The following is a 24,175-nucleotide window of genomic DNA, read 5'->3' as shown; positions in this document are numbered from 1 at the left end:
CAGACCAGACCCCAGGTCATATGGAGAGAAGTGGGTCTGAGGCCCAGCCTGGTCAGCCATGTGCCATGTAACTCTGGCACATCCCACCTCTCTGGGCCTCAGTTTCCCCATCTGTATAGAAAGAGTTTGGACCAGGTAGCAGCTGAGAGGTCTGTGTTTGCTGATAGGGACAGAGAGAGAGGGTGGGGAGCCCTGAGGGGCTTAGTGGGTCACCAGGGGGTGGACAGCAGGACATGCTGTCAGCCCTTGCATCTGTTGGGGTGAGGAAGTCTGCTGGCCTGAGGCTCCAGAGTCCTCCCCATCAGAGGTCTCTCACCTGCAGACCACCCCTTCCCACCACTTCACCCCTACCCCCTAAGACAGTCCATTCTTCTCCAGTAACTGAAGTCAATCAAATAATTGTAACCAAAAGAACTGTTCTCATAGTCTTCCCAACATCCTCAATGGGTTATGTGGGTTCTAATTTTCCTTTTACAGATGAGGAAACTGCAGCCCAAAGTGGTGAAATCCTTCACTAAAGCCACATAGTTAGGAAGTTCAGGTTCAAACCCAGGTCGGCCTGGCTCCAGAGACCTTGCCTTGAATCAAAATGCCACATGACACTTGCACTGTGACACCCACATACTGGACAGGGCCAGGACAAGGAGTTAGAAAGCCTGGGCCTCCATGGCTGCCAAACGTCCTCGTCCTGAACTTCTCCTCCCAAGGTGCTGCTGGCAGGTGGCATGGCGGCGGCCAGGGATGGCCATCTTAAGTCCTTCTCTGACCTCAAGGGGTCCTGAGCACAGGGAGACAGGCTTTGGAAAAAGACAGCCCAATAGCCTGAGCCTCCCTATCCCCCATCCCCTGAGCTGGCGACGGCTGGACGTGAGGCCAGCTCCTCCGCGCCCATCTTTGATCTCCAAGAAAACAGGAAGTGAGCGCGACAAGATGGAGACACAAACTTACAAACAGTCTCCCTTTCTCTGTCCTCCTTCCCTCCTCCGGAGCCCCCCCTTCCTTGGCACATTCCTTAGGACGAGGTGTAGGGGCCTCATTTCCTCTTCCTCCTCTGCTGGGTCAGGGTGAAATTCCATTCCCTTCCCTCAGGACCTGTGTTTCCGGGCAGCCCAGGGGCAGGCTCTGCGGCCCAGGCCTCCTCCCACTGTCGCCCTCTGAACCCAGGCCGCCCTTCTGGCTCGCTCTGTCCCTTGGGGCCAGGAGGCTCCCAACCCTCCTTGGCCCCATTCCTCCCAGCCTCCTCAAGGACCAGGATGGGAGGCTTTCTTCTCTGGATCTTATCTCTTGTCTCCCTTTAGAGTGAACCAGCCTGGAGGCTTGGAGTGTGTGCGCCTGTGAGCTAGGGTTGCCAGACATAGCAAGTAAAAATATAGGATGCCCAGTTAAATTTGAGTTTCAGATAAACAGTTAAAAAATTTTTTTCAGTATAAACATGTCCCATGCAATATTTGGGATACACGTATACTTTTAAAAATTGATCGTTTTGGGATGCCTGGGTGGCTCAGTGGTTGAGCGTCTGCCTTTGGTTCAGGATGTGATCCCAGGGTTCTGGGGTCAAGTCCCACATTGGGCTCCCTTCATGGAGTCTGCTTCTCCCTCTGTCTGTGTCTCTGCCTCTCTCTTTGTCTCTCATGAATAAATAAATAAAATCTTATTTAAAAATAAATAAAAATAAAAATTGATCATTTTTTATTTATTTAAATTTAACTGGGTATCCTGCATTTGTAGACCCCTACCCCTAGTCTCACTGTGATATTGGGCAAGAGACTTTTCCTTACTAAGCCTTAGTTTCTCTGTCTATGGAATGGATATATGATATCTACCTTGTAGGGATGCAGATAGCCCTAAGCCAGTGCCAAGCCCTAGGCCCTCAGAAAGTGGGAGTGATTGTCACCACCTTATTCTTACCTAGTGCTCTCTGGGCTGTGCTTCCCCAACAGGTCTTGCAGAAACAATCCATTGTGACTTACAGCCTGTGGACGCCGAGGTGACATACATTACAAGTCAGGTTTCTGAGGGCTGCGTGGCTCAGGTCCCCAATGCTACCGTGGAAGTTCATATTCTCTTCCTGGAATCCTCAAGGGTGAGTGCCTGATGGCAGGGTTTGGGGGAGAGAAAGACAGGACCAATGGGATGAGGGGAGCTTTCCTTGTGGCTGTCCCTGGAACAGTGGTCGACGTCCTCAACAGAGCCACCACCAGCAGGGAGATGTCGGCATCTCCCAGGGCCAGTAAGGGATGGCATTTCTGGGGTTGGCATCGTGGAGGTCTTCTGGATGCCATAAGACCCAGGTGGGAAGGGCTGGGTTTGGCCAATAACTGGATGGAGAAGAGCCAGGTGAGTGGTGGAACGGACCAGGTGTGCTGTCACCTATGCACCTACAATGGTGGGGAGCTTGCTGCTTCTCAGGGAAATGAGCTCCCCTCTAGGCAGCTTGGATTTTGAACAAGTGCTTCCCTCACTGAGCTCAAATTTCCCCCACTGAACAACTGTGACGTGGCCAGGCAGCCCACAGAGATCGGAAGCCAGTGATGCCCCCTTGCAGACCGCCATCCCTACTGGGGTCCAGCCCTAGTCTAAGTTCCTCCTAATGATAATAACTCACTGAGTGCTTACTATGTGCTAGCTTCTGCCCCAGGCTCACTGTGTGCTGGATTCTACATGAGGTTTACTATGTGCTAGGTACTATTAGGGATCTACTAAGAGCCAGGAATGGAGTTCAATATCATCCATATATGAAGCCTCCCAAGGATCCATCTGTCAGAGTCTGTTAGTACCCCCACTTCTTGAAGGAGGAGGAAACTGAGGCGGGACTAGAGAGGTGAAGCCAACATGCCCAAGGCCAGAGATCACACTAGATTCCAGAAGACCATGAGCTCAGCTATCACCTGGCTCCCCAGGAGATCCGTGTTCTGGCAGCATCTGGCCTGCCTGGGCTGGTGGCCACACCTGGCTGGTGTGGAATCAGGTCCTGATAGCAATTTAGTGGCGTCAGCTCAGCAAACCTATAGCCAAGCTGCCCCTGAAACTGTTGAGTTGCCCTACATTTGTGTGGTGATAAGACGGTGCCCAGACCACCAATATCGGGGGGCCTGCTCCCCACCGCCCTGCCTGCCACCAGGACTGTGGGCCTTGATAACCCCCAAACTGAGATAGCACCAGGCACACGTTACATGGTTTCCATAGCCATTGTCTTTTTTTTCAAGTTTGGTTAATGATATGGAACCTAAGATTGCCCTCTGTAAGTTCACTCTGTTCTGATGACCCAGTCTCTGTGCCTTCTCTGGGTGCCTGGGATTCCCCCACCCTAATTACTCAATAATAGGCCAGAGTCAGAGAAAAGCCCCCTGCCAAGTGCCTGAGTCTATGGGAAGCCTATGTATAGACAGACAGCCAGGATCCAGGGGATTGGTGCTTTCTCGTGGAGCACAGGGCAGGGGTACTGCAGCTGCTGTGGGATTAGACAGGTCTTCCTGAAGGAAGCAACACTCGGGTGTCCAGGAGCTCATGGGGTGAAGGAGAAAGTAGAAGAGAACAGAAGGCAGAGTGAATAGCCAGGCTATTCACTGAGAGGACTGTGGGTCCAAATGTGGCTCACAGTGGTGGAAACTTACAGTTCACCTTGGGGCAGGACCAGGGAGATGCAAAGGCCCTGTCACTGTATATTAAGGAGTTTGGTCTTTATCCTGTGGGCAGTGAGAGTCATTGGAGGGTTTTTAGGGGCATTGTAGAATGCCAGTATAACTCATGTCATCCTGGAGCTCATGACAACAGAACCTCCCGTCATCCTCTGCCTCTTTCAGAGAATTCAGTCCATGGAACATCTGGTTTTTATTTGTTTATTTATTTATTTTTAAAGATTTTATTTATTTATTCATGAGAGACACAGAGAGAGAGAGAGAGAGACAGAGACACAGGCAGAGGGAGAAGCAGGCTCTATGCAGGGAGCCTGATGCGGGACTCGATCCCAGGTCTCCAGGATCACACCCTGGGCCAAAGGCAGATGCTAAACCGCTGAGCCACCCAGGGATCCCCTACACACAGTTAAGAACATGGGCTCTGGAGCCAGACAGTCTTTGGATTGAACTTTGGCTTCCCAACTTACAGCAGCACGGCCTTGAGCTGCCTCTCTAGGCCCTGGCTTTCCACAGGAAATACGGGGACAATAATATTACCTCCCTCACGGGGACTTTGTAAGAATCCAGCGGGGTAGGGCAGGCAAATATTGAGGGCAGGCCTGCCCAAAGTGACCACTCATCTTATTGTAGCTCCACTTATTGTGGTTATAATGGCTCCTCTTTGGCCTCCAAGACCCTCATCTTGCTGGGCATGCTATAGTTTCCAGAACATCTTCACATCAGTCAACTAATTTGATTCCCAAAGGTTATCGCTATAGTTAGCGAAGGCAGGGGCCATGAATCTCTTTTCAGAGGGAGAAACTGAGGTCCAACCTGATAGAGCTGGGCCTCCCCACCAGGTGGTCCTGGCCTTCCTGCCCCAAGGGCCCATGATCTCACTAGACCCTATGCTGTGACATGGAAGGCACCTCCCTTCCCGTGTAGCCCTAAGAATCAGGTCCACAGCCTGAGAGTCCCCCCACATACACATTGCTCTGTACCCAGCCTGTGTAGGCATTGACAGTGCAGAGAGAAAGCAGACCCTATCTCTGCCCTTGAACTACTCTCAAGCCAGGGGAAGTAGAAACAGGTATCAGCAGCCCTGGTACTGAGTGATGGGATTGGCAGTGGGGGGCACACAGGCCATGGAGGGAAGGGGGATTAGTGAAAGGCTCTGGGTGTCTAGCCAGACAGAGGGGAGAGGTGAAGGGCATTACTAGGCAGAGGGCACTGCACAAGTAAAGATCTAGAGGCCAGAAACATGAGCAGGCCTCAACAACCAGCCCAAGCCCTCCCGACCTTTGGCTGCCTTCTTCAAACTCTGGCACACAGAAACAGCTTCCCTGTCCACCCATGCATAGCCTCCGAATCCTCAGATTTCCTGTGGGTGGGTGTACATGAGCTGTGGCAGCCAACAGGCTCAGGGAAGAGAGATCCGTGGTAGACAGACTAGGGGGCTGTTGGGCAGGGGCTCTATCTCACTGGGTCCCTGAAGGCAGTCTGGAGCCTGGATTCCGGGAGGGGGCCCGGGGTCACATCCTGACCCGCAGAGACAGGAAACTGGCCTGGTGTCTCAGCGATTCCCGTCACTCTGCACAGATCTGCTGTCTTCCTAACAAACCCCAGGCAGCCAGGCCAGAGCTGGGGCAGCCGCTGATTCACCCTGCTTCTGGGCAAACCTGGGGAACTGAAGACACTCCACCCACCCCCAAGCAAATGGAACCTGCCAGGCTCTTGCACTGACTCATTCCTGACCAGAGGGGCAGGCCAGGCTGCTCAGGCAGAGAGGAAGAGTGGGAGGGGGCCTGGGGTCCCCCAGACCATCCCAGGAGGCTGTTCGTGAGGCCCACACGGCCCTCCGCTGGCCTTCTTCCAGCTACATTCCTCCTCCAGGATAGGGTATCTGCAAGGCTAGAGGGACATCCCCATCCAGAGCCTCACCTGTCCCCGAGTTCATGCTCCGGGTCCCTGGGCTCCAGAATTCCCTGTCCATATGTGCTGTGCCTCTTCCTGGGGCTGCGTGGGGCTCTTTCTAGTCCCATTGTCTAGAGGGGGTTCTGTGTGGCTGGTGGGAGCTCCTCCAGACCTAAGAGGGGTGGGATGAGGTGATTATTTGTAGGGGCCAGGCACGGCAGAGCTTGGGCGTTCAGGCTGGGCCTCACATTTATGCTCACGAAGAGGAGGTGAAAAGAAAAGAGGGTGGGCTGGGAGTTTGTATTCATATCCCAGGCCTTGCAAATAGTAGGGGCAGGTTTGGTGGAAGGGCACAGATCACAGGCCAAACACGCTTTGTGGAGATAGTGGCTGTGCTCTCACTGCTTTGTTTGCAGGTGTCCAGGTCAGGGTCAGTCTGGAAGTAAATATCAGGTGGATGGATGGATCACGGAAGGAAGGCAGGAGAAATATACTTGCACACGAGCATTTGCTCAGTGACCATCCCCACGGAGTTAGTGGCGTCACTTGCTGTTCATCTCGAGCTGTTCAAGGGTATTAGCCTTGTTCTCTGCCAAGCCCCTCGAGGATAGAGTTGTGCCTACCTCCTGTGCCCCTTCAAGAGCATAGAAGCACCAGGCAGAACTCAGCACTGGCTTCATAGATTAGCAAAGAACACAGGCTGACCAGGGTCCCTCAGCACGTCTCTCCCAGGGGGTTCCGGAAGCCCATTCTGTGTCCACCTGGCTAGAGACCATGTCTCCGGGATGCCAACCACGGGGACCCCCAGTAGGCAGGATGAAGTCCAAGGACCATACGATACTAGGACATCGCTGAGCCCAACTCCTCACTACACAGATGGGGAGACCAAGGCCCAGAGCAGGGATGCCACCATGAGGCATAGCTTTGACCTGCTCCAGTTCTAGCTAACTGCTGCCCACCCTTAACACTGACCTCCCCAGACCATGGCAGTCCTCTGGATGAGTGGGCAAGGAGGAAGTCACAGGTGATGAGAGCCAGTCTACTGCTGTGTATTTAGCTGGGCCCTGGACACCCCCATTTTGCAAGCAGAATCTCACCGATTCCTCCCAAGTCTATGAAGTGGGTGTATCATTCAGCCAATTTTCCAGACCAGAAAACTGAGGCCCAGAGAGGAATCGTGACTACCCAGGGTCACAGGTTAATGACTGAGCCCATATTTGAATTCAGGTCAGTCTGGCTTTGACCCATTTCCCCTGCCATCCTGCCCGTGTGATCATCTGAGCCTGCTGGGGTGGATGGAGGGACGGCTGGCTCCAATCTGGCCGGCTCCAGTCTGGCCCTAGGAGGGTGGGGGCTGCAGGCAGCCCCAAGGCTCCACTCCTAGAAGAATTGCTGGAAGCAACTTTCTATAAGTGGCTACTAGTGTTCAGGGCCTCCTCACCGAAATCCCCCCTTCCCGCCACCGACGCCTGAGCCAACAATGAATCTGTGGGACACTAGCACAAAAATAGCAACTCGGCCTCCCGCCCACCCACTCAGGGAAGGGGGGCGTGGGCCCAAGTTGGCCCAGGCCAGAGCTGAGAGCTCCTAGAATTCCCAGGCTGCTGCTATTCGGGAGGCTGGGTGCTGGGAGGTGGAGGGGGGCGAGTCAGACCCCTCTCTTCCCCCCTGGGCTCCGGGCAGGGGCAGAGGGGGAAGTCGGTGTGTGTGGGAGTGACGGTGATGATGAGTCAGGGCTCTGGGATGGAAATGTTTGCTGTGGAAACTCAACTGGGGTTTTCTGGTAACCAATTGGCCTCGGCGGGGTCTGGGAGCTTGGGGACCCCTGGGGGGTTGGAGGGGACCCAGGCCTCCGGCCTCCCCAAGCATGCACGTGGTCACCTGCTGTGTGCCTCTGGCCCATGGCTGCCCCTCCTTGGGCCTCCACCCCTGCTCCCTTTCCAGCCCCTATCCCCGCAAGGAGGGACACAGGGACAGCTGAGTGAGTGGTGGATGAAGAGTTGAGTTTCACAACACATGTCCCGAAGTGCCCGTCTCCCAATGCCCTCACCCTTAGCCTGGCCCGACGCTGACCTCTACTTCTCTTTTTTAACTTCCTTTATCGAGAGCCTTACCTGGTATTTGTTCCCAACCCTGTCCTCCCGAGTGGAGACCAGGGGCAGTTGCCAAGCAGCAGCAAGAATGGATGTTCATGGGGCTCTTCCCTGCCAAATCCCTATTGCTCTGGGGCCTGCGGTGCTCTCAGGCTGTGGGTGCCCACCAAGGGGCAGAGGATGGACCTCATCCACTGCGGCCCATCCACAGCATCTGCAAACCCCAGGGCCCATGCCTTTGCTGCATATGGGACTCCAAATGTCACTCTCCTGGGGGAGGACAGACAGATGGGACTAGACAGTGATGAACCGCAGGGCAGTCCAGGACAGCAGGGCTGAGAGAGGGAGGACACAGCCCAGGGGTGTGGGCTCTGCTCTGGTACCAGGCTGATGTGCACTGGACACCTGACTTCACCTCTGGCACATCCCTTGGCAGTTTCCCTTTCTGACCCTCAACTGATAAATCTGTAAAATGGGAGGCTCCCCGACTCTGCTTCAGTAAAAACACATGTAACATGCTCAGTATAGGGCCAGGAACAGATTATGTTGAACCATGTGAAATTACTGATATTTAGTGGGTTTTTTTGACCGCTTTATCCAGGTAAAGTTTGCCCATTGAGAGTGTACAATTGAATGGTTTTTAGTAGATACACAGGGTTGTGCAATCATAATTGTTCAAGCCAATAGTACATATGCAATCAGGGCAAAGAGGTGGGAGGGGGTGGGCAGGTCCATTCTCAAGGATTCTCAAAGATTCTCAAGGATTCTAGCAGGTTGGCTGTACTGGGTCTTTCCCAACACCACCAAGGTGGGTCTCCTTTTGCTTATGTTAATCTCAAGTAAGTCTGCCAATTATACTTCAATTTTTAAATAAATTAACAAATTAAATAAAAGTTTCAAGTAGTGATCACAATCTCAGAACAAAATGTCAGTTCTGACAATTAGCTATTTATTTCATATTTTACCAAAATATATTAAATCCACTTTTTAAGTTTTAAAGTGTTTAGAATGCATAAATTTTTTTTTTTTTAGTTTTATTTATTCAAGAAACCTTCATCCCCGACATGGGACTTGAACTCACAACCCTGAGATTAAGAGTTGCATGCTCCTCCAACTAAGCAGCCAGATGCTCTTAGGATGCATCATATGCATAATATTTTTAAACATTGACCTAAAAAGATATTTCGAAAACCAAAAGGTTATAAAACCTATTAGAAAACACTAATTTAAAAAAAAACACTGATTTATCAAAAACATGAACTTATGAAACATCATTTTTAAAAAAGATTTTATTTATTTATTCGTGAGAGACACACAGAGGGAGGCAGAGACATAGAGGGAGAAGCAGGCTCCCTGCAGGGAGCCTGATGTGAGACTAAATCCCAGGACCCCAGGATCATGACCTGAGCTAAAGGCAGACACTCAACCACTGAGCCACGCAGGTGCCCCTAAAACATAAATTTGAAACATATATTATTGTTCTATAAATTTGCATAAAAACAGAGATCTGAAGATAGGCAACATCAATAGCTCACTGAAGTGAAAAAGTTACTTGTGAAACATTCAAATTGAAATCACGTTATTTGCTCTTTTGTTTCAAAGAGCAGAGTTACAAACAAAGAGTGACTATGGTGTCATTATTGACAAACGGAAATATTTCTGGGCAGATTTTTCCAGCGGCTGAAACACTCTATCTGGCTCTGTGACATCAGCTGGGGAAATGGCCAGGAGATAATTGGAAGTTAAATCTAAAACTTTCCACTGATGTCTTCATCTTGAAATACCTCTCTCCTTTTTGATAAGTATTTAGGAGATTTGGGGGGTCAGGTTTTATCTCTGTGTAGGGGCTGCCAGCTTCAGAGAGCAGCTGGAACTCATTGCTCAGAGAAGTGTTTCCATTAATCTTTGTCCCCGTGAGTCCATGGTGGGGCTCCTGAGGCATATCTCTGCCTGTTCACTGGTTCAGAAAATCTTTGAGTAGAGCTGAGGTTTTTTCTTTCTTTCTTTCTTTTTTTCAGATTTATGTATTTATTGAGGCACCTGGATGGCTCAGTTGGTTAAGCAACTGAGGCTCAGGTCATGATCCCAAGGTCCTGGGATCAAAACCCATGTCGGGCTCTCTGCTCAGCAGGGAATCTGCTTCTCCCTCTGCCTCTGCCTGCTGCTCCCCTGCTCATGCTCTCTCTCTCTTAAATAAATAAACATCTTTTTTTTTATTTATTTATTTTTATTTTTTATTTTTTATTTTTTATTTTTTTTAAATAAACATCTTTTTAAAAACTATTTATTTATTTATTTGAAAGAGTGAGAGACAGCACAAGCGGGAAGGGCAGAGGGAGAGGGAGAGAAAATCTCAAGCAGACCCCACACTGATCTTGGATCCTGATACAGGCCTTGATCTCAAAACCCTGGGATCACAACCTGAGCTGAAACCCAAGTGCCCCTGAGGTTGTTCTTTCAATAGAAGCATTGCCATGGTGATTGCTGTGTCCTTTTCCTTCTTGGGAGTACAGAGGTTTAGAAAAATGTGGTGAGACCATATGGTTAGAGCAGAAGCCTGCCTGGTCCACATCCTAGCTCCATATTTACCTGTTGTGTGATCCTGGGACTTCACCTCTCTGCACCTCATTTTCTTATCTGTGAAGTGAGAATAATGATGCCTACCTCTTAAGATTGTCATGAGGATTAAGTGAATCCATATGTAAAGGACTTGGAACAGTCCTGGCACATAACACCGTCTAAGTGTTATTATTACTGTGGATGTGGTTGTGGTTATTGTTATGAAGGCATTCTAAATGCATGCCCCGTGATAAATTAACATTTTTCATTCTATAGGTTCCTCTCAGGACTTAAGGATTTCAAGTTCTCAGTCTCATAAAATATCAAAATGATGGTATTATATCAACAAAAATATGGGTATTTTAGTACTTTAAAATAGGAAGGCAAACAGCAATACAGGAAACAGGGAAAGGCTGATGCCTCAACACTGCTGCCTAGGAACAGAGAAAGGGCACAGGATACCATCCAAGTCACGTGGATGCTCAACAGAAACAGCAAACTGGGATCTACTGTGGGATAAAGTTCAGGCTTATTGCATTAAAAAAAAAAGTCTCTTTGGATTTGATGAAAGTAATCACTTTCATATTCAGCAATATTCAGCAAATATTTTCTGAGTCTCTCCCAATGGCCAGGCACAGTGCTAGGCCCCGGGAGGCAGGGGCAGCCTAGTGGGGCAGGAAGAGTGGAGGGGAAGCTGATGGCAGGTGAGCCTTTACTACTGATCCAGGTGGCACAGCCCATGAAAGCCTGACTGGTCTGTGTGTATGTGTGTGTGTATGTGTGTGTCACTTTCCTGCCTCCACTCTAGGAGCTGTCAGAGCTGGAGCTGACTATCCAGAAGTCCAAGCAAAATGGCACTCGGCCCCGAGAGGTGTTCCTGGTCCTCAGTGCAAAGAAGAATGTGCTTCTGCAGTTGCAGGCCCCAGGAATCCCACTCTACCTGGCCTTCGTGAGTGTGTTACTTCCAACTGTGGGCTGAGGTCCTGGCCGAGGAAGGCCCCTGCTGTCTGCCTCCGTGGGCCAGGCTCTCCTGCCCCAGGAGTCCTGCTTTTCTTGTTCATTCTGACATTATTGCCTGGTGAATATCATGGGGCCCTGACTGAGAACCCAGAAGGCTGCAGGGGCTGGGGTGAAAAGCCCAAACCCAGATGTGGGAGTCAGGTTTATGGACAACCCTGGCCAACTCCAATCCTCTTGCAGAGCCTCAGTTTTCCCGTCTGTCTAATAGCAGAGTTGGAATCTGTGACATACCATTAAGTAATCTTGTCTCTATCTCTGAAAAAGTTACAAGATATGTCTGAAAATATTTAAGTACAAAGGAAAAGGAAACCTAACAATGGAGTAATGGTGATTATGGCTGGGAAATGGGATTAGGAGAGACATTTTTTTGTTCTTTACACTTTGTTGAATTCGCATTTGTTCTCATCAACATAGCCTACATTGGAGAAAAAGTATTTAGTAAAAACTCAAGTTTTAAGTGTCAGGCACATCTACCAGAGAGAGGAGGTCAACAGTTGGGGACCCACGGCAAGGGGGAAGGTCAGGGCTGGAGGAGGTAGAAGGCCCTGGAAAGTGGTCCCCAGATGGGAGCAGCTGCTGTTTCTAGCCAGAGAAAGCAGAGGGCAGGATGGGGGCGGACAGCAGAGATAACAAGGGAGAGAGAAACACAGAAAGAAAAACAGAACTAGCAAAAGCCAGCTTGTTGTAGGAGGGACAGACACACACTCAGAGAAGGGGAGGAGGAGGAGAGCTGGGAACTGAACAGAGACCCGGATCCAGGGCTGCCTGGGAGACAGGCCCAGAGACCAAGACAACCTGGGCGTGGGGTGTGGAATCCAGGCTTGCGGCAGGCACAGCAGAAACAGACGGAGAGGAGAGGGCCATGTGAAGGCCCAGGGAGCCCTGGAAGCCAACCAGGAGGCCCAGCCCTGAAAGCCAAACACTGGCCCAGCCCCCTGTGTTTCTTCCCTCTGTTCCCAGTGGGGTAAATTGAGGCCCTGTGGAGAGCAATGGCTTGCCAGGGCTCCTCCTCCCCCTTCTCTCTTCCCCTTTACGGCCCTGCAGGCGGGGATCTGAGCCCCAGCGTGGCATTGGATGACGTAGGGAACATGAAAGGCACCAGCTGGGCAGGAAAGTCAAGCAGCTGCTGGTCCTGGCCTGGGTCACACCTTCCTCCCCAGAGCTAAGAATACTCTGGGATGGGGGTGGGGCACTTACTGTGGGAGCTGCCAGCACCCCCCACACACACTCCAGCTACCTGAAGGGGGCAGGGACTCCCCCAGAGGGGCCACAGTCTGTTTGGAGCTTGGGCCTCGAAGTCTAACTCAGCACCAGGCAACTGACAAATGCCTTGCCTTTAATCCCTGTTACATCCCCAATTTTATAGATGATGACCTGAGAGTCCGACTGGGTAGAGGTCCCTAACCTCCTCCTGCTCCAAACCACACCCTAGCCCCTCCATTGTGGGGGCTGAGTTCCTCATCCTAGCACTCAGCACTTTGTCCCCTTGTTTAAGTCCTGGTCCTTTCTAGAGGTGTACCATTCTATGGTATCTTGCTGACTGCTACTGCCAGGCAGTCCCCCTTAGTATCTAGCCTGAAGCCCTTAAGGTGCTGTTACTTCAGAGCAATGCCCCTGGCTTTGGAGAAAGGAATTCTGAGTCTGGGGCCCCAAGAGCTTCCTCTGAATCCTTTGGCTTCACAAAATACCTCTTCCAGGAAGACTTCCCTGTTTCTTTTTTTTCTTCTTTTTTTTTTTTTTTTTAAAGATTTTATTTATTTAGTCGTGGGAAACAGAGAGGAGAGAGAGACAGAGACACAGGCAGAGGGAGAAGCAGGCTCCATGCAGGGAGCCCGACGTGGGACTCGATCCTTGGTCTTCAGGATCACGCCCTGGGCTGAAGGCGGCGCTAAACCGCTGAGCCACCCAGGGTGCCCATCTTCCCCGTTTCTTTCTTCAGGCCCACCAGGGTCGTTCCTGAGGCCTGGACAATAGAGGCAGTGAGATGCTAGAGCCACCCAGATTCCCATCCCTGTCCATCCAGAGACCTGTCTTGCTCCCTTGTTTCTATTAAATAACATCCTCTGTCTTCTGTTGTTTCAAGTGACTTGATGCATGACTAGTTTCTGGATGGTAAAATCCCCAGGGCAGGGATGATCCCATTCATTCATTCATTCATTCATTCATTCATTCATTCATTCATCTGTTTCTTCTTTCCTTCCTTCCTCCCTTCCATTGTGCAGGGAGCACCTGCTGTGTGCTAGGTATCTGGGTAAAGCTGACATATCAGGATCCCCCATGCTGGGCCCAGGGCCTAGCACAAAGTCATGTATTTCTCAGTCAGTGCCTACTATGTGTCTGGCACCATGCAGGGATGATGTGCCTCACAGCAGATGCTGTGACTCACAGGCCCTAGCCAAATGGTGTTACAAGTGTGGGTTTTATGAGTAAGACTATGGAGGGGTGATGAGGTGATCTTTGGACAGGTGGATGAACATGGATGTGCATCCATCCAGCACCTTAGGCATGGAAGGGCAATGGGACAGATCAGCTCAGGGTAGGGGGGCTAATGAGGGGGCTCTGAGCTGACTTCATATCCATTAGCCTCAGCATTCTCAGCCCTGCCTCCTCCACTCAGCCTCCCCAAAATACCTCCCAACCTTCTGAATGGGACAGGGGGCTCAGGCCCAGGAACAGCATTCTGAGTCATCATGTGTCTTCCCAGAACCCCAAACTGATCTTCCAAGGGCACCCGGGAGTCAACACCACGGAACTGCCATCCTTCACCACCAAGAGCCAGCTCCTCGCCTGGGCAAATACCAAGGGCTCCATTGCGTCTATCGCTGAGCTGAATGACCCTCAAAGCATCCTCCTCCGTCTGGACCAAGGTCAGCTTCCCCAGCAGCCTTTCTGGACTCAGGACTCAGCTCTGAAGAAATGTGACTTCCTCTGGCCCATTCCTCAGATGTGGACACTAAGATCCACAAGGAGATGTGATTTGCCCCAGGTCACATAGAGCAAGTCAGTGCTCTCGGGACAATAATTTGTGACCTAGAAAGCAGCACTTTTATATTATTTATTGTGCACCTACTATGTGCTCAGTCCTATGCTAGGCACTTGGGGACTCTGTGCAGTCAGACCCAGGTCCTGCCATCCTGGAGCCAACACTGGTGAGGCACAGTAAACAAGTATAAAGATGAATAAATTCCCTAATTTTAGGTCATGGTAAATGCCATAGAAAGAGGAGAGTGAGGTGATGTGCTGGTGTTTGCAGGGCTGCACCCCTAAAGCACACCATGGCTTCAAGCTTTTATTAACGCTGTGTCCATGGATAAGGAAACAGGCCAGGGGTCTTGCCTCCAGTCATTTGGCAGTAGTGGTAGAGAGGAGATTTGAATTCAGGTCCTCCCAGACACCCCACTTCTTTGCTGCTCCACCCTGCCCACCCCACCTTTACTGTGGGTGAGGGTGGGCCTCTGTATTGGCGCCAGGCTGCTCAGGGAGGGAACTGGGAAGTGTGCTTGTCCCCACAGCCCCGAGATCACCGTCCTTCTGCAATCTGGAACCCCTCATGGACATGGGCCACACACTTGAGTGGAGCCCGCTCACCCGGGCCTCTGTCCGGGGCTGCCGTTTGGAAGGCGTGCCTGGCCACAAGGAAGCGCACATCGTGAGGGTCCTACCAGGCCCGGAGGCCGGGTAAGGGTGCCCGCCCCTGGCCCCGCCCACATCAAGCCCCACCCCGGCTAGGTGAGAGTGGAGCGGCCTCTACCTTAGCTCTGGCCCCTCCCCCTCTGGGCTCCACCCCACCCACTCCCACGCCCCTCCTACCGGCCTACACCTGCTGTCCACCTGACCCCAGGCCTAGTCCCCTCCAGACCCGTCTCCATCAGGCCCCACCTCGCATTCCTGTCCTGCGCTGAGCCAGGTCTGCCCCCACCGCAGGCCCCGGACAGTGACCGTGAAGGTGGAGCTACGCTGTGCTTCCGGCGATCCCGAAGCTGTGCTTATCCTGCAAGGTCCATCCCATGTGTCCTGGCTCATCGACGCCAACCACAACATGCAGATCTGGGTGAGTCTTGCTCCGCGACGACGCAGACAGCCCTGCGCAGGCCTCGCCAAGGCTCTAGAAGAAAGAGAAAACCCCAACTCCCTGCATCAGCAAGCACCCCAGCCCTGAGCCTTTGCACGTCTACCCTCTTCCTCGGTGCACTAGCTATTCCTTCTTTAGGCCTTCACCCGGGTGCCACCCCCTCCACAAAGCCTTCCATCATCCCCTAGGGAGGCCCCTACCCCAGCCCACGGGGTCAGGGAAGGTTCCTGGAGAAGAGAACCTCAGGCTGATTTGAAGGACCAACAGGAGCCAGTAGAGGAGGGGAGGGGGTCCTCAGGGGAGGAAACAGTAGGAGCAAAGGAGAGAGTGGCACTGACGCCTGGCATAACCCTGCCAGGCTGCGTGCCCCCCTGACTGTGTCTGTGGCTCCCTGCCCTATCATTAGACCACTGGTGAATACTCCTTCAAGATCTTTCCAGAGAAGAACATCCGTGGCTTTGTGCTCCCAGATACACCCCAAGGCCTGCTGGGGGAGGCCCGGAGACTCAACGCCAGCATGGTAGCATCCTTCGTGGAGCTCCCCCTGGCCAGTGTCGTCTCGCTGCAGGCCCACAGCTGCGGTGAGCACCCTCTTCCCTTCCCTTGCCCTCTACTGGGGTCAGTAGCCACAGTGCAGTGAAGCACCACCGTGCTGCCGTAGGAACAGGGCACTTGTGTCAGCCTGTGGGAGCCCCATCCTTCCCATCCACAACTGAGGACAGTGACAGTAGCTAGTCACTTCGTGCCTGGTGCATGGGGAGTGCTCAGTGACTTGCTGGCCGTCCTCTGTGCCCTGCAGGTGGTGGTGGGCTGCAGACCTCTCCCCCACCTGTCCAGACCACCCCTTCTCCCACGGAGAGCTGCAACCAAGAGCTGCTCCTGTCCCTGATCCAGCCCAAGTGCTCTGAAGACGTCATGACTGTGGTGCTCAAGAAAGACCTCATCTCGGTAAGGGAACCCCTGCCCCTCCAGCCCCAGGGTATGTGGGTAGCTGGTCCTTCCCTTAGGCCAAGAGTCTTGGGGTCCTGACCCTGGCAGGGAGGCAAATCACATCCCTCTGCAAGCCTCAGCTCTTCCACTTGTGAAATGGGCTTGATGATGGTACCTGCCAAAAAGAGGTCTGACACGTGGAGCCACATGTTGTGTACAGTAATTGTTCGATAAACAGATACTAGTCATCATTAATGAATCCTAAATGGAGGCTGAGCTGGACAGTTACTTAATATCTGTATGATACAATACCCATCTGACTAAAGAACGAGGATACTTAAAATAACACCAGATTTTTTTTTAATGTGAAAAATTAGGGAGAAAAAATTTCAATCTTCCTACCCAAAGACAATGGCTACCAATATTTTAGGGTTTCTTTCTGGAATGTGTTCTTGGTGTATTTCTTTCTTTTTTTTTTTAAGATCTTATTCATTTATTCATGAGAGACAGAGAGAGAGAGAGGCAGAGACACAGGCAGAGGGAGGGAGAAGCAGTCTCCATGCAGGGAGCCTGATGTGGGACTCGATCCCAGGACTCCAGGATCATGACCTGGGCCGAAGGCAGCGCTAAACCACTGAGATACCCAGGTGCTAAACGGCTGAGCCACCCAGGGATCCCCTCTTGGTGTATTTCTTATATGGTGTCATATCCAATGCACTTGTCTGTCTCCTGCTATATTCACTTAATGTATTTTTAGAACTTTGACATATACTTAATGTCGCTTTAATAAGCACAAATTATTCCATCATATTGACATGCCATAATTAACTCCTCCCTTGTTAGACATTTAGGTTGCTTCCAATTGTGCAACATTATACATACACAGAAAATATCACCATGCATTCTTTATATAATTGTTTTCTTAGGCTAGATTTCCACATTAGTGAGACTGCTGGGTCAAAATGCATGAATATTCTGTAAGCTTTGATATATGTTGCCAACCCACTTTATAAAAGATGATTCCTATTTTTCACTACCAATTTAGGAGAGAGAACTTGACTCTCTTCAGACTGTTATTTTTGTTTAAAAGAAGTCTTTGCCGGGCACCTGGCTGGCTTAGTTGGTATAGTGACTCTTGATCTCAGGGCTGTGAATTCGAGCCCCACGTTAGCTTGGGCACAGAGCTTACTTAAAAAATTAAAATATATAATTTTTATTTATTAAGATTTTATTTACTTATTTATTTATGACAGAGAGAGAGAGAGAGAGAGGCAGAGACACAGGCAGAGGGAGAAGCAGGCTCCATGCAAAGAGTCCAATGTGGGACTCGATCCTGGGTCTCCAGGATCACGCCCTGTGCTGAAGGCATGCGCTAAACCGCTAAGCCACCCGGGCTGCCCCAAAAATATAATTTTTAAAGTTATCAAAACCTTTGGCAATGTGAAAGGTGGGACATGGTGTTCCATTCTTGCTTTAATTTCTAATTCTTTGATTTGTAGTGAGTGTGGTCATGACTCCATGTGACTTATAACCTAAGGCTCTTTAACAATGTAATTCAGCATTTTTCTTGATTTTTTTTTTTTTATTTTTCTTGATTTTTATGAGCATTTTACGTAAAGAAAAAACTTGAGGGCCCTCTGTCCACCATTCTAATTTGAAATAATGTTTGTTATAGTTCAAAATTTGGGCTACAGTGATTTTTGTGTCTTGGGACATTTTAAAACATTGGACCATCCTAACTGCCCATCTCCCCTGTGTCATTTCTTCTAACCTGAGGCAGGAAATCTTGGCCAGAGGTTGACAAATCATCTATGATCTCAGCAATCTTTAGAATGACACTCAAATCTGTAAAGTCCATGTGGAAGTTAGCTGGATTCAAGTGGGCTCTCCAACAGCTCACTCAATGCAAAGACTCTGAGTCTCTGACCCTAAGAGCGTGAGGGAAAAATTCTAAGATTGATTCTTCTAAGACAGGAGATGGCAAACCCTGGCCCTCTGCCCGTTTTTTGTAAATAAAGTTTATTAGCATACAGCTACACCCATTCATTTGCATATGTTCCATACCTGCTTTGGGCTATGATGGCAAAGTTGAGTAATCACAACAGAGTCCACATGGCCCACAAAACCTAACGTATTTACCATCTGGCTCTTTATCAGAAAAATTTGCCGTCTCCAATTGTCTAGGGTTCAGAGACTGGATTATGCTGGTCGGATCTCCATGCCCCTGGGGCTGTGGGCAATGATTATATGTAGAACTCAAATGAATACTTTCAATACGTCTGCATTTATTCTAATATATATAAGTAGCAAATCAAGCTCATGATGTCACAGATATTGCTTAGGACAAGGCTACGTACAAAAGTGAGTGTAGTTCAGGTATTAAGTCTTAAATGGTGTGATCTGGTAAGACCTAACAGAAAAGAGGAGGAGGGGAGAGGAATGCTGTGACTGGGGAGCCCTGAGTTATCATTCCTGGGAGCTGGGGTGTGAGGAGCAGGCCCCAGGGAGCCCCGCGCCTCCTGATGGTGCCCTTCCGCTCCAACCCTGGCCCAGACACTGCAGTGCACCATCACGAGCCTGACCTTCTCAGACCCCAGCTGCCAGGCTGAGGACAGAGACGACCAGTTTGTCCTGCGCAGCACTTACTCCAGCTGTGGCATGGCAGTGACAGAAAACGTGGTCAGTAATGAGGTAAGAACAGAGGGCGGGCAGGAAAGGTATTGGCCAGCTTAGCTGCTGCCTCCGACCTTCCAGGCCGATGGGCCTTTGAGAGAGGGGTGTGATGCTCAGTGGGAAGACAAGCTTAGCCCTTGGTTGCCTCAGTCTCCCCATCCATAAATGTTGGGTTGGATGCCCTCTGGGATACTTTCTGGCTCTGACCTGCTCCTTGGCTCTTTTCCTGCAGGTGGTCGTCAACCTCTTCTCAAGCTCTTCACTGCAGTGGGTGAGATGGATGGTTACCATGCTAACCCATCTGGTTCAGGGTCCTGGCGCCCTTTCCTGGCCTGAGAGGGGAGCAGGGTCCAGGAAACTCAGGCCCTGATGCTACAAGCCATGTTATTACCTTCAGTATGCCTCAGTCTCCCCTTCTGTACAATGGAAGCAGTACTGTTTAGGGTTCTGTCCTCAGCCTCTCAAGTCAGAAAGTTGTAGTATATATTGGCTGTGTGGCCTTGTACAAATCTGTTAAGCTTCCTGGACCGAAGGCCATGTTTGTAAACAGGGGCATAAGAGATCTCCCTCGTGGGGGTGCTTATGAGCAGTCACTCACATGACACATAGAAGAACAGTCACCCAGGCCTGGCCCAGAGCAAGTTCTTGATAAACGTTAGCTTTGTCTTTTTTAAAAAGGTGATAATGAGGGTTGGCCAAGCAGCAAGTCAGGACTGTGGCTCCTGTTCCTACCCCCACCCCTTAATATTCCTAGCCTGGAGCCTCCCAGACTGACCAAGCCCCCCTCCTATCTCCCACAGAAGAAGGTTCACTGCATCAACATGGAGAGCCTCTCCTTCCAGCTGGGCCTGTACCTCAGCCCACACTTCCTCCAGGCTTCCAACACCATCGAGCTGGGGCAGCAGGGCTTTGTGCAGGTACTGGACTTGCCCACTCAGGCCTGCCCGCCCCTGGGTTTCTCAGAGCCTTTCTTTCCACCATCAGTACAGAGAAGGTGTGCAGTTAACTCCCCAGCAGGGTGCAGGGCGGCGGGGAGACACAGCAGTCAGACACTGGGTGGAATGTCCCCTCCTCCTCATTTGCTCTAAGCAGACCGGGGACTGTCCTTCCACTGCCAGGATGGAGCTCCTGAATGAATCTAGCTTCTTCCATGAGGGGAGCATTGAGTAACTGACCATGCCTCGTCACTCTTACCTACCCACACAGGTGAGCATGACCCCATCGATCCCAGAGCTCACGCTCCAGCTGGACAGCTGCCAACTGGATTTGGGGCCTGAGGGAGACACCGTGGAACTCATCCAGAGCCAGACAGCCAAGGGCAGCTGTGTAAGCCTACTGTCCCCAGGCCCTGGTGGTGATGTGCGCTTCAGCTTCCTCCTCCGTGGCTACATGGTGCCCACACCCACAACTGGCACCCTTACCTGCACCATAGCCCTGCGTTCGAGGAGTCTGTCACCGGTGAGTGGGGCCCCAGCTTCAAGGGTGGCTTCAGGTCTAGAGTTTCAGGAAGGGGTAGGACAGCCCATGATGTGGGGCCAGCTGGCAAGGGGCAGAAGAACCACAGATTGGTGTAGGACTTCTGCCTATCATGGCTACTCCTTCTGCCACCCTACAGTCTTCTGATGGCTTTGCTGAGTATGGGACATTAGTAGGATTTGCAGCTGTGTCCATCCATCCTTCCTTCGTGCTTCCATCAATCCTCCCACCTATCCTTCATTCCTTTTTCTTCAATCCATTCATCTATTCATTCTTCCTTTTCTTTCTTCCACCCATCCTTCTATCCATCTTTCTTCCCAACCACTTATCCATCATCCATCTACCATCCATCAATTCGTCTGCCAACCATCTACCCATCTTTCCATTTGTGTCTTCCTCCCATCCACTTTCCATCTTCCATCTTCTCTTTCATCTATCCATCCTTCCATCCACTCATCCTTCATCTATCCACCTTCCATCCTTCCTTCATCCTTCCACAATACTTTTCCTTCCATCCATCCCCCACCACCCATCCTCTCACTATCCATCCATCCATCCATCCATTTCACCATCCTACCCAGCCATCTACCCATCATCCCACTTTCCCCAACCAGTCATCCATTCATTACTTGATACTTCTCACCATCCCACCAAGTCATTCACTCATCCATAGTCCTTCCAACCATCTCAGTCAGCCAGTCAGGCTCTTACCATCCCACCCCCTCATCCATTGATCCATCCACCAAGGAATCCACACACTCCCCCATCTTTCCACATAATAGTCACCAATGTCACTGCATTAAACAGGAAATCTCAGTGAAGACGGTTAAGATAAAGGACACCAAGTTCTGATTTTCTTCTTCACCATCCAATGGAGATTCCCATCCTCAGGCACACACCCCTAGACACACCTATGCTCAGGCATACAGAAGGCATACAGAAGGGTCTTCAGGATTGGAAACTTCTCTGATTGTATGAAGCTAGGAAAGCGTTTGTGGCCATTTCTGAGTTGGCCTCTCCCCCACTACCCTCCATGAGCACGGGCCTCTGGCTAACCTGGCTCATCTCTCCCAGGTGTTCACAAAGGTCACAGATGCAGTGCAGAGTGCCTCTGCAATCCTCGTGGGATTCGGGCACCTCCCAGGGAACATCCTAGTAGCAGCCAAAGGTTGTCTACCCAACACCCTTCTCTGAGCACAGATCTCCAAGGACCTGCCCACAGACTCTTAGCTAGAAAATGGTAGGATGGGACCCAAAGCCACAGCCCCAGGGTGGCTGGTGACAGGCCAGGGTCACTGAGCCAGGGAATAAGCCCAGAAGCTGCCTCCTGCAGGCTATGCTATCCACCTCTCTTTTCCTCCCCCAGGAAACCCACAGAACTATCTCCATGCGTCTGAACATTGTCAGCCCTGGCCTGCCTGGTGAGTTTCTCTAGGGTTCCACTGGCTGAGGTCAACATGGGACCTGATGGATAGCCCAGAGGGGTGCAGCATAGACACATGCAGGAAGGACCCCAAAGAGAGCAACTCTGGAAGGAGGGGCAGAAGGGCCCCCTTGCAGCCTAGCATAGGATCTGTGCTGTATCTGCTAGATAGAGAGCCTTTGCACTTGACTACCCCATGGACCAGATCCCAGGCATTTAGGTTTCTCTAATCCCCATAGTTGCCAGCTGACTTTGCTTGGTGGGGGAAGGGGCATCCTGAAATCAAATGAGGCAGAAGGCATGTTGTGGCAGGGCTGGCCTCACCTTCTTAAGGCCCCCAGTGTGGAGGGGGCCCCTCAGTCCAGCACTCTCAAGCCTCCTCGTTTATTCCCTCTGGGCCTGGGCCCCCACAAAGCAGAAAAGGTCACTGACATTGGGGGCAGAGGCTGAGGGGTACCTGCTTCCTAGCCACCCTACTTGGGTCAGAATGGAGCTCCCAACCCCAGCCCATGACCAAGAGAGCACGGCTAATTACCCCACAGCCTAGATGGAAACTCAGTATCCAAGGGGAGGCCCATAGTCACCCGGGAGTCAGGAACGTGGACAGAACAAGGCTTGGGAAAACCCAAGAGCAAGCAGATCTGAAGAGCCCTCAGAAGTACTCTGGCCATTCTTACCATAGTATAGGGCTCAGAGAGGGGCAGGGATTGACCTAAGGTCACACAGTGGGGTGGGGCAGGCTCTGCACTCCCAGGCCCCCTCACTTGGCTCAGATTACACCATCCATTTTCCCTAAAAATGCAGCTCCATCAGCCTTGGAAGGCAGACGCATGGCCCAAAAGCCTGATAGGGCTTTCTAGGTATATGGTCAGAATAGCCATGGCTTAGTGCCAGGCCTGGGTGTGATGAGTCCATTTGCCTGATGAGAAGAGACTGAGGTCCAGAGAAGTCAGGGTCAGTGGCTGAGCTGGGATTGATGCCCAAACCTGTGCTCCTGGCCAGTACCACACAGTAGGGTGCTAGGGAGGAGCCACAGCACTGACCACAGCCATCCTTCCGTTGCATGCTTAGACAAAGGCCTCGTCCTGCCCGCTGTGCTGGGTATCACCTTTGGCGCCTTCCTCATTGGGGCCCTGCTCACCGCTGCACTCTGGTACATCTACTCGCACACACGTGAGTATCCCAGGCCCCCACAATGAGTGCTCAGGACCCCTCTGCCACCATCACCTGGGGGAGCCAGGGGGAGCCTCTGGGAGAGTGGGGAGCCCTGGCCGGGGCCCTGACCTCCGCCCCTGCCCCCAGGTCCCCCTGGCAAGCGGGAGCCCGTGGTGGCGGTGGCTGCCCCGGCCTCCTCAGAGAGCAGTAGCACCAACCACAGCATCGGGAGCACCCAGAGCACCCCCTGCTCCACCAGCAGCATGGCGTAGCACCCGGCCCGGAGACCTGGGGGCCCCCCAGCCAGCCCTCGCCCAGCAGGAGAGACTGAGCAGCCACCAGCTGGGAACCACTGGCCATGAACTTATCCCGGGACCCCAACCCCTCCACTCGACCAAGGATGGACCATGCCCTCTGCGCCCACCCCTCCTGCCTCCTTCTCAAAGGCCTGCTGCCAGCGGGGGCACCAACTTGGAACACCTTGGGGTCCCCCCACCCCACCCCCTAGAACCTGCAAACCCAGTGGGCCTGGAATATGACTGCCCAGGACCACGGAGAGAGAGACCACTGCCCTATAAGTCCACACTATTGTAGAAACCAAGTCCTTGTCATTTTAACCTGGATCCAGCACTTGGTGACCTGGGCTGGGTGGGAGGGGAGAATTCAAAACAGACTCACCCAGCCCACCCAGGCCTCCTCCAAGGAAGCAGAAGGCTAGCCCAGAGCCCCCTGGACCTGCTCCCCGCGGCCTTCACACCCGGACTGGCACAACTTTGGCAAGGGAAACAGAAGCCTAGGGGTGCCCAGCCTGAGAACAGGGGAGCCTAGCTCCTCTCTACAACTGTCACATGGAGACCCCAAGGCAGGCATCAGCTGGGAAGTGGCCTGTCTGGCCTGGACCCACCCCTATATACTCACCACCAATAAATCAGACCATGAAATCAGTGCTGGGCTGGGCCAGAAGAAAGAATGGGAAGCCTAAAATGGGTGGGGAGGTGACAGCTCTGGGTTCAAATTCTGCAGCTGCTGCATAATTGGCTGTGTGACTGTGGGCAGGTTCCATGGCTTCTTGAAACCAGCCAGTTGCCTCAGCTGGAACAAGGTCTCTGTGGGGAGGTCTGCAAAGCAATGCCTGGCCTGAGGCCAACAGACAGTCCATGGTTCTCATTTCAGATAGTGCCTCCTGAGACTTGGGAGGAGGGGCTCCCACCGAGTCCAGTTCCTGTGCCAGCTGCAGCCCTCA

General features: G+C 51.7%; 1 protein-coding gene across 1 annotated transcript in view; it reads left to right on the top strand.

The window, feature by feature from the left end:
- ENG (endoglin) overlaps positions 1–23,876 on the top strand; it is a 30,994-nt gene extending 7,118 nt beyond the window's left edge. Inside the window, exons 2-15 of the mRNA XM_041725263.1 lie at positions 1,941–2,083; positions 10,992–11,132; positions 13,908–14,070; positions 14,716–14,881; positions 15,128–15,254; positions 15,682–15,856; positions 16,075–16,223; positions 18,759–18,896; positions 19,111–19,149; positions 19,679–19,795; positions 20,085–20,336; positions 21,721–21,775; positions 22,849–22,950; positions 23,080–23,876. Of these exons, the coding sequence (XP_041581197.1) occupies positions 1,941–2,083; positions 10,992–11,132; positions 13,908–14,070; positions 14,716–14,881; positions 15,128–15,254; positions 15,682–15,856; positions 16,075–16,223; positions 18,759–18,896; positions 19,111–19,149; positions 19,679–19,795; positions 20,085–20,336; positions 21,721–21,775; positions 22,849–22,950; positions 23,080–23,204 (1,892 nt within the window). The 3' untranslated portion in view covers positions 23,205–23,876. The remainder of the gene's footprint in view (positions 1–1,940; positions 2,084–10,991; positions 11,133–13,907; positions 14,071–14,715; positions 14,882–15,127; positions 15,255–15,681; positions 15,857–16,074; positions 16,224–18,758; positions 18,897–19,110; positions 19,150–19,678; positions 19,796–20,084; positions 20,337–21,720; positions 21,776–22,848; positions 22,951–23,079) is intronic.
- The last annotated feature ends 299 nt before the right edge of the window (positions 23,877–24,175 follow it).

The sequence above is a fragment of the Vulpes lagopus genome, chromosome 12 (genome assembly GCF_018345385.1).
Source record: "Vulpes lagopus strain Blue_001 chromosome 12, ASM1834538v1, whole genome shotgun sequence".
NCBI classification, from domain to species: Eukaryota; Metazoa; Chordata; class Mammalia; order Carnivora; family Canidae; genus Vulpes; species Vulpes lagopus.
Note: the sequence above shows the minus strand (reverse complement) of the source record. Positions and strands in the feature narration are given on the sequence as shown.